Raw genomic sequence first — 10,196 nt, 5'->3', positions numbered from 1 at the left:
CAGGTGTAGCAGAGCTCTCCTTCTGTAGACCCCAATAGGGTGCTCTTGTAGACAGCACAAATTTGGGGCTTTGCGTCTGTTTGCTTCACCATACTGAATAATGATGGGGGTCAAAATTGCGTAAAAAAACTAGAAAAATGTTCAGGTGGAAAGAGTAAAGTAAGTAAGGATCTATCTTGGAATAAGCATTAAAGAGGGGGTAAGGTTAATGAATTCATTAGCTTTTAGTGCTGGAGGCAAAAGACCTAGTAGCTTTTTGCAGACATACTTAAAACCTGGAGATTGGAGAGTAAGTCAGAACTGGCCCCAGTTATAAGTACACCCAGTTCGGGGGCCCACTAAATTTATGAAATATAAACAAACAGGAGGGTAGGTACCACCATTAGTAGTAGCTTAAGGAAAATTCATTACCTGAAGGAAATCTGTAGATTTATGGGGTATAATGCCATCAAGGACCAATCTAGTTTGACTTCTTTTAAAATACAGACTTTTGTATTTCACCCTGTTGAGCACAGTAACATTTTCGGCTAAAACACAGCTTCCTGAAGCACATTAGGTAGCACGTAACAACTTGAAGCTCTTGCGGGGCAGGGAATGCTTTCTGTTTTCAGTACCTGCATGTTGCTTCTTCCATTCTAATCGTAACCGAGCAGCTAACAACGTTCCTATGAGGTGGAGGATGTAGTGTCATCCCAGTTTTATAGTTAGGGAACTGAAGCAAAGGCTAGCATTTTACTGAGGTCTCCAAATAATCTGGTGACAAAACAAGGAAATGCTGTGGGGTCCTCTGAGTTTAAGGCTAGCTCTTTCCTCTTCCTTTGTATAGTATCTCATGGTCTGCTTTGGAGTAATATTCCAGTCAGTCCAGTTCCTCTGACCATGTATATAAAAAGATCTAACTGAATAGTTAATTTCAAAGCATTCATGAGTCAGACTTTAAACTATTTTAATAGCCTTTTAAAATATTTAGTAAGTGTTACTTGTTCATGAGATGTAATTTTCCTTGCTCTGGATAGGTAATTAATTGTTGTTTTATGGGTCCATATTTGATTAAATGGAAATATTACCCTTTCAGCTACCATGTACAGATACAATTTCTGTTTCATTGACTTTTTGTTTTCAACAACACTAAACTTGTTTAATTTCTTTCTTTAAGATGATGTAAGGAGAACTGCATCTAGCACTACACTGGAAACTGGCCCTCCTGCTATGCCAAGGTTACCATCATGCTGTCCACAACATTCTCCATGTGGAGGATCTTCACAGAATCATCATGCATTAGGACACCCTCACACAAGCTGTTTTCAGCAGCATGGCCACCACTTTCAGCACCATCACCACCACCACCATAATCCTCACCCAACTGTCCCACTGTCTCCTTCATTCAGTGACACCAGCTGCCCTGTTGAAAGGCCTCCTCCAGTGCCAGCGCCTTGTGGAGCAAGCAGTAGTTCTGGTGCCAGCTACCATGACCAGGCATGTTCAGTTTTTGTGATTGTTTTCACTTTGTTTTTAAGTGACATTTGAATGTATTATACAATTGAGTAAGATGCTGCTTTGGGAGTTCATTTCTCATTGCCTTTAGTGAGCATTAGAAAAGGCGCTTACGATAAGAAAATATAAAGCGTAAGTGCTGTTGAAAAATTTGAAAACCAAACAAAATACCTTGTGTGTTAACAGCTGTCACTTTGTTATTTGGATCCCTGTCATTGGCTTAATTTTTTCCTGTTTTATTAAAAAAACCAAACAAACAAAACCCCCTACCCCCCACCATGGCTCCAAATACACTCCAGAGACTTTATACCTTAGTGCATCCAAAAGTTTCTAGCAGTTTTCACCAATATGACCTGTAACCCCACGAGGTTACAGTGCATCAGTGAATAATTCAGCCATTACAGACTCAAAACATTGATTTAAAAAATACTACTTGGTGTATGGGCTTCAGTACTTCATTTTACATTAATTTTAAAATACTTTAAAGCTTAAAGTTCCTTTTAGCAATGACTCATTTGTACATTTAAAACTGCTGTTTTATACTCTGGTGACTACATTTAGAACCTATGATGATTTATTACTATTAGGCATGTACATCAGGCACAACTAAGCAGAATACTAGAGCACCTGTCTCTATCTCAGCAAATGTGCAGTGTAACTTCCTTTTGGGCATCAAATTAAAATTAATACTTAGTGAGCCAGTTAAGGTACAATAGAATATATTGAAATTAAACTGGGGAGCTCAAAGAAGAATGTGAACATCCTTATCCAATTCACCCTCCTTAATGGGGGCCAGTACATTTTATGAAATGTAAATAATCATACCTAAAGAACTTTAAAGTAGGGCTGTAAGAATGTTATCACTTAAATATTTATTTTGCAAAACACTGCTTTTGATGTAACACTTAAAGGGGGGTGGGGGGAGGGCTTATTTAAAAATATATAAAGAATTGCTTGAAAACAAGGCAGGTTTTTTTTGTTGTGTTTTTTTTTTTGTACAGCAGGCTCTGCCAGTGGACTTAAGCAACAATGGTATAAGAAGTCATGGAAGTGGTGCTTTCCATGGAGCATCAGCATTTGACCCGTGCTGTCCTGGTTCTTCATCCCGAACTACAATCTATGGGCATCAGGCTAGTGCTGGCCCAAGCCAACCAATAACAATAGATGGATATGGATCAAGCATGGTTGCACAACCCCAGCCCCAGCCTCCTCCACAGGCTTCACTCTCATCCTGTCGACACTATATGCATTCTCCTTGTAAGTACAGCGTTTTATCTAAAAAAAAATAAAAATAAAAATAAAAATACAACTTTGTGAAATACGGGAAAGTAAAGCATGGCAGCATTGATTGTTTTAAGGTTTTACCATCCACTTTGATTTTTAGCTTTAGAAATAGCATTCTTGCATTCTAAACTATGGAATGTTTTACGCTTAGTAAACTGTCCGAGTCCATCTAAAAATCCTTCCAGCACAGAAAAATTGAAAGGGGGGAAGGGTCCAGTCTCTCTTGCTTTGTGCATTATCCAGGGTAGCATTTTTTTGTTTATGAATGAATTCACTGCCTTTTCAGATACCAGCTTTATTTATAAATTGTTGTGGGTTGAGCTTGAAATAGTGAAAAGTTCCTTTTTGTTGCTGTTTTGTTGAGTAGCAATCCTTCTTTTGTTATTTTAAAGTCTTTTAAACTCATATACAGTGGTGTGGAAAACCATTTGTATTTGAGATATTAAGAACTGAACGTTTGGTTATGCGAAGTGATGCATAGAGCATCATTTTATTTTGGCTTATTGTTCATTGCAATCCTGACGCATTAATTCTAAATTGTACTAAAGTCGTATGAAGAGCTTTGACACACTTCCTTCTCTCTTGCTATTTTAATTGTTCACTTTCTGATGCAGTTAATATTGGATGCTACTTTCTCTTGCTGTCTATCTCAGCTTGTTTTAGAGATTGGTGGCCCTTATGCACTCAGTTCCTGCTAAGGATGTGGTTTCCTCCATTATTGACTGATTGATTTGGTATGATATCTTTTACCTTGGTCCTAGTGTTGCAACAAGCTCCACTTGGGCACGGTTAGATGTAGGTTACCATACCACACCTTCTCTAAACATGCAGGATCTACCTGTATGGCAGCATGGCAGTTGCTGCAGCATTTGAATATCTGGGGCTTTTATTAGTTACCACTTTGCTTCTCACAAAATTTCATTTTAAAATAATGGGTTTGATAAGCTCTTTTAAAGATATTATACATAATTAATCCTCCTTGTAAGGACTGTGGTGTCTGAAGGGCAACATAATTAGCATTTACATGTCAGGGGAGGTTGCCAGAGGACTTCCTTTCCTATAACACTTACACTTTGAGAGCAGCAGGTAAAGCAAACTTGTTAAGAGATGTTAGCTTTGGGGTTTTTTTGTTTTTGTTTTTTTTAAGTGATGATTACAGCTAAGAACTAGCACGGCATGGTGTTATTTATGCACTGGTGCACATATACACAACAAAATTCCTTCTCTCCCATTCCTATTTATATTGTAAGTATTATGGATGATTTAAGAAGAAAAGGCTTGCATCATCCCACTAGTCCTGATGTGGTGTGGTATTTGGATTTCTTCCAGACATTTCCTTTTTTACCATATTAGCGAGTACTTTTTAGGGTATTGTGATTTTTTTTTTTTTCCCCCCTCCTCCTCCCATGTCCATCTTTCCTCTGTAATTGATGCCCATTGCCTTGTGGTCTTCCACCTCCACTAGGCAAATCCTATGAAATTTGACTTTCTGGTTTTGATTTTGTTCATTTAGGTTGATGGGGCACTTTATCATTTCTATCACTTCAGTGAATTTGAGACAGTCATTGTTAATACTGGCTTTAACTATGCAATAATAATGGTCAAAAGCCAACTATTCCTATAATGATAATGTTATTATAAGAATGAGGATGTAGCTGTGATAAGATAAATGATAAAGAAATTTGTGTAATATAGTTGAGTACAGTACCACAATGATGTGAAACCATTTTAGTTTCTTATACACTTACTCAATAAGCTTTATGTAATAGATTGAAAATGGTCAATGTTTTTATTCCAGATGCTTCTTTGACCAGACCCCTTCATCATCAAGCTTCTGCATGTCCTCACTCTCATGGAAACCCACCTCCTCAACCCCAGCCACCACCTCAAGTGGATTATGTTATCCCACATCCAGTGCATCCTTTCCATCCTTCAATTTCCACCCATGCATCTTCTCATCCTGTACCACCACCTCCACCAACTCACCCTTTAGCAAATGCAGCTGCTCCAATTCCACAGCATCTTCCAGCTACACACCAGCCTATTTCCCATCACATCCCTGCAACAGCACCTTCAGCACAGAGGCTGCATCCTCATGAAATGATCCAGAGGATGGAAGTCCAGAGAAGAAGAATGATGCAGCATCCAACGTATGTCATAAGTGTCCTGAAACAGTAACTAAACACTTAATTCATTCCCGTCAGGTTTGTAAAATGCTGCATGTGACTTTTAGTTGTAACTGCATGGCTAGATGACCATCAGAATTAAATCCTGGTAAGAAGGGGTCCTCTATTGTATACCACAGCTGCTGCCTGAGTGTTAGGGTTGAACCTGTCCTCTTACCTCTCAAAGTTCTCTCTCCAGATAAGGTCACTGGTACACTGGAAGGAACATTATTGCTTTTGTTGGCCATGCTTTATCTATCCTGGGAATACATGGGGTTCATTTTTCAGGTCAGGCAATTCTGAATGTTGTTGTCATTATTATTATGAATGCTTAATGTTAGTTTTCAAATATACTATAATTAGAACTATCACTCATCCCTGCTGTTAGCTAGATTTAACTCACTCTGGCCAGCTTCCCAGCACATCCTTAAACTTGTTTCCACTGTAGAAATTGGCAAGGTTCTCTTTATACATTGACACTTAAAAAACAAATTAACAGCTTACTGCCAGAAGTGATTTATATGGTCAAATTTATAGAAGAAATGCAGATACATTATTTAAATAACTTAATTTCCAGGTACATTAAAACAGTGTTAGGAGTAGCAATTATTTGACTGTTTCCTTACAGTGCCTGCTGAATGATTTGAGAAGCACACCTTAACAGGAAGGAGCTGGGCAGTGTTTTAGCTGGATTATCTTTGAAAACTTGTGGTGATTGGGAGAGGTCTCAGATATAGGAAAAAAGCAAATGTAGTGTCCATCTATAAGAAAAGGAGGAAAGAGGATCTAGATACCTGAGGTACCTTCCAAACCTAATTTTCTATGATTCTGTGAATATGTACCCAGGTCTACAGTTATTCTGGATCCACATTAATCATTTTAAGAAATTGCCCTAAGGCTGTGGACAGATAAGTTACAGATTTAAAATGGAGGAGGGACTTTCTGCTCACATGCATATATCATCTGATCAGCGGCAAGTGTCCCATGTATGTTTCTGTCCCACAGTAAATAGAAGGTAAATCAGGACAGCTTACCTTAAAATTAGAGCTGCTAAATTACCTTGTTTCACCTATTATTTGCAGAGGAGAGTGGGTATGTAAAACAGTTGCAATAGATCAGTTTGAAACATGACACATCCCAGTCCTCTAAATAGGTGTAATTGTTAGCTTTGTTCATATCCTTAGTATTTTCTTATAATACTTTATTAAAATTTTTAAAGAGAACATGTCACCAAAGCTGCTGTTTTAATGTTAAACTAAACTAAAAATAAATGCAGTTACCAAACTAATATCAAACCAAGGTCAAATGAGACATTTAATGTCAACAGCAGTTTAGAATTAAAGCCAAATATAAATTAATCAACAATTTATTTTTTAAAGATAACTCTTACAAATTCTGAAAAGTATTTTGAGAAGGTGGCTGCTTGGTTGTGAATCCCAACTGAAGAATTCTTATAAATTCTAATCAAATCTGATTTTGAGCAATTAAAGTTAATGCCAAAGCCAAATTATCTAATGCCTTGAACCACAGCTTTTGATTTAAATAAGTTAGTTATCTCAAATATGTGATCAGGGGTAACATTTTTCCTTCCCCTCCCAAACTCATTACAATACATAGTCATGTCTTCTAGATGATTGTATAATTGTAGACTGAAGATTTTTACTCGGTACATCATGCTGGCAGTGTGCGTTTTCCACTTCACAAATTAGGCATGAAAGATTGTTCCTAATTAATACCTAGTTTTTTGAATGACCATTGTCTGGATTTCAGATACCGGATCAGTCCAAAAGTGGTTTATATATGACAAATATTTTTGTTTAATGGGTGGATAATCTCAATATGAGTAAATTAGATCTTCCATGTTTCTTACTTGGTGTTCTTCTGTTATCTTAGACGTGCACATGAACGGCCTCCTCCACATCCTCACCGAATGCATCCCAATTATGGTCATGGCCACCATATTCATGTGCCTCAGACTATGTCCTCCCATCCTCGACAAGCTCCAGAGAGGTCTGCATGGTTAGTACTTTAATTACTCTGGTGTGTCCTATGGCTCTTTAGGTGTTAATTTATTGGTATATATCTTATGTTCATTGTGAGAATTATATCAATCATGCTGTCTGCATCTTAGTTCAATAAACTATGCACATATACAGGAGAAAATGCTTAAAGATAAGAGATCTCTTTAAAATGCCACTTTTAAAACTCACTACTTCAACATTATTTGCATCTATTTTATAAATCATTGGAAGTTTCTGCCACTACTTCAGAAATGTGCGTGTGTGATTGAATTAATTTGGTTCCAGCTATTGCAATGAATTCTGAACCTGAATATTGCTGCAAAGGTATTTTTTACAAAGAACATTTTTCAAGTTAAAGGTGCAGACCTTATTTAAGCTATTAGTTACTGTTGGTTCAATCTGGTGTATGTATGAACTTTTTTTATTATTATTTCAAAGACATTTGCATCTGATATGGTTCTTTACGTGGAACTTTACTCCTAGGACCTTACGGTATCAAAAGTGCTGGAAAGTTCTAGAAATGTAAAAAATGGGTTTGAGCCACTAAAAAAAAATCTGTTGCTGAAATGGTTAATAGTAAACTGCAGAGCCATTGTTTTGAGGAAAATATAACATCCTAAATTACTAATAGAGTTGATGTGCCTAACACATGATTCCTATGATGACAGTTAAGCTTCTACAGATTTGTTAATTTATCTTTGCTGATTTAAAAAAAAAATGTTTTAAAGCCATCTACTTAGCCATAAATGCAGTCTGGGAAATGGTGATGTTAGTAAGAACTGGTTTAATGGAAAAGACTTAATTAGTCTATCTTGGGCATGCCTACATGTGCATTGAGGCGCGCCTAAATTTTAATGCACATTTAATGCGCATTAAAACAATTTAGGTTCACGTCTACATGTGCACACATTAAAGTACATTAATGCGGTGCACGCAGGCTGACATGGGACCAAACTTAGTCCCAAGTAAGTCCATACACAGTATTAATGTGCCTTAACGCATCTAAACTTATGTTAACGAGCTTTAGATATTTGTGCCTAAATTTGATACCTGCTTTTGCAGGTATCAAATTTAGGCATGAATAGCCTAAAATTGCCATTTTTAAGGCACATTAAGGGCATGCACGTGTAGACACTAGGGGTGCACTGATAAAGATTTTCTTGACCAATACCGATGGCTGCTTATTAACCAGCCATATCAACCGATACCAATCTGATAGCCGATTTACACTAATGCAGCCTAGGAACTTGGAGAGAGCAGCCTCCTGCTGGTAAGTCTGTGGGAGGGGAAGGGGCATGGGGGAGGGATGAGGTGTGGGGGGCGGCAGATCGAGGTCCCCCATGATGAGGGAGGGAGTGGGGCAGGGGCTGCCTAACAAGGGTGGTGAATGCAACCCCCCCCATGCCCCCTAGATATGCTGCCTGTGGCTCTGTCCCACTCCTGGGGTCACATTCACCACCCTGGCTGGGTAGTGTCTGCCTCTCTCGCTCTCCAAGCTGCTGGGCTGCGTTCCTGGCTGTGTGCATGATGTGGCTGTGCGCATGCATGCGGCATTTATTGGTGACAGTATTGGCTACACCGGCCAAGAAAAGCTGATTGCCAATAACGTTAATTTTCTTTTTATTGGTGCTGATCTGACATTCGACTGATATACTGGTGCACCTCTAGTAGACACGCACCCTTAATGCGCCTTAAATTGTCATGTATAGATGCGCCCCCTGTGTCTTAATTTTTCTGAGCATCTTTAGAAGCCATGATATAAATTCCCAGAGCATTGGAGTTGTGTCTGGGGGCAAGAAGTAACTGTTTTAAAATGTTACATTTTGCTTCTGCGACAGGGAACTGGGAATTGAAGCTGGAGTGACTGCAGCCACTTATCCACCAGGCCCATTGCACCCTCATTTGGCCCATTACCATGCACCTCCTCGACTTCATCACTTACAAATAGGGGCTCTTCCTTTAATGGTAAGATCATTTATGGTAGTTATGTACTACCTGCATGTCTTAAAGCATATCTCCTCCTTCATGCAAGGTGTGTTGCTTTTAAATTGGATTGGTAGGAACTATTGGGAAAGTTACTTATTGGACTGAACAAATGAAGAAAGATTTACTTTATTGATTCTGTTTATGATGCTTCATGGAAAGCTAGAACAAATAAAATGAGTTTAGGACACTAACGTTTCAACTTCAGCCTTGTAAAATGGAAGACATCTGAATGAAATTGCCTCTTGCATAATAATGCATTGACCCTCTGCATCTGATTTTTAAAAGTTCAGGTCCTGCTGTAACCAGCTTCAGAGTATTAATGTTTTAACTTACCAAGCAGTATGCAAGAAATTAGTATTGATGCTTATTTTAGATTTCACCTTACAGCACAGTAGGAGTTTATATACGTGTAATTGTTTCAAGATAACATTGAATGTCAAATAAACCAGTTTTTTATAATGAATATCTTTTAAAATGGAGGTTAAGTACATAATTTATGTTCATGAGAATAATGGCACAGGGAAGCCAAAATATTGGTGATGGAACATACTTTCTCTTGTTTTGCTAAATTACGAATTTATCCTATGTGAAGAGACTCAGGGAAATTAACCCAAATCAACTAACAGCATGACTTTAAAGTGGTTTGATTAAACTGTACTAAATCTCCAAATGGTAACTCTTATTCTGAAATAAAATGGCCTTAATCCAGTTTCATTTAATATGTTTTGAAAATGAATTTAACTAAACCAAAGCAAATCTCCATATAGGATTTTTAAGGATATTGTTTGAGCCACATAGGTGTGATAAATTAGTCTGAATTGGGTGTCAGTGTGTAGACAAGCCCTAGAATAGCTATTACCATACAGAAGTTGATTTTTATGGTATAAAGTGTATCTTCCCTACCATGTACAAAAATGAAGGCTAGGGGCAAGTTATAAACCTGCAACCTCTTGGATGAATGGTTTTGCACTTTTTATAACTTGTTTGTACATTGCTTTATTCTTTGCTAGTTAGCTAACATGGCAAAACATCTCCCAGTTCCTTAAAGACATTTCAGTTTCTGATGCATTGTTGTACAGTTAGCACACCTTGCTGCAAACCTGTGCCTTGGAAATATTTGAAAATAAAGGATGTTTAACTTTATGATTAGAGGAATCGCCTCTTTGGAGCAGTCTCTATGTATTTCTGTATTTTAGTATAGTTAAATAGCTTCTGGTCACTGTCAATTTAAGTGTTACATTTTCAT

At 37.8% G+C, this 10,196-nt stretch overlaps 1 protein-coding gene across 6 annotated transcripts in view; it reads left to right on the top strand.

Moving 5' to 3' along the window:
• RNF111 (ring finger protein 111) overlaps nt 1–10,196 on the top strand; it is an 87,086-nt gene that overhangs the window by 60,163 nt on the left and 16,727 nt on the right. For 4 of the 6 annotated variants that reach the window (XM_025202829.1, XM_025202826.1, XM_025202824.1 and 1 more), the window contains exons 6-10: nt 1,157–1,476; nt 2,496–2,751; nt 4,577–4,928; nt 6,837–6,962; nt 8,803–8,929. In XM_025202829.1, coding sequence (XP_025058614.1) covers nt 1,157–1,476; nt 2,496–2,751; nt 4,577–4,928; nt 6,837–6,962; nt 8,803–8,929 — 1,181 coding nt within the window. The remainder of the gene's footprint in view (nt 1–1,156; nt 1,477–2,495; nt 2,752–4,576; nt 4,929–6,836; nt 6,963–8,802; nt 8,930–10,196) is intronic. The other 2 variants (XM_025202828.1, XM_025202825.1) reach the window with 1 other exon arrangement.

The sequence above is a fragment of the Alligator sinensis genome, unplaced genomic scaffold (genome assembly GCF_000455745.1).
Source record: "Alligator sinensis unplaced genomic scaffold, ASM45574v1 scaffold1018_1, whole genome shotgun sequence".
NCBI lineage: Eukaryota > Metazoa > Chordata > Crocodylia > Alligatoridae > Alligator > Alligator sinensis.
The sequence above is the reverse complement of the archived record's forward strand: the minus strand, read 5'-3'. Positions and strand labels throughout refer to the sequence as shown.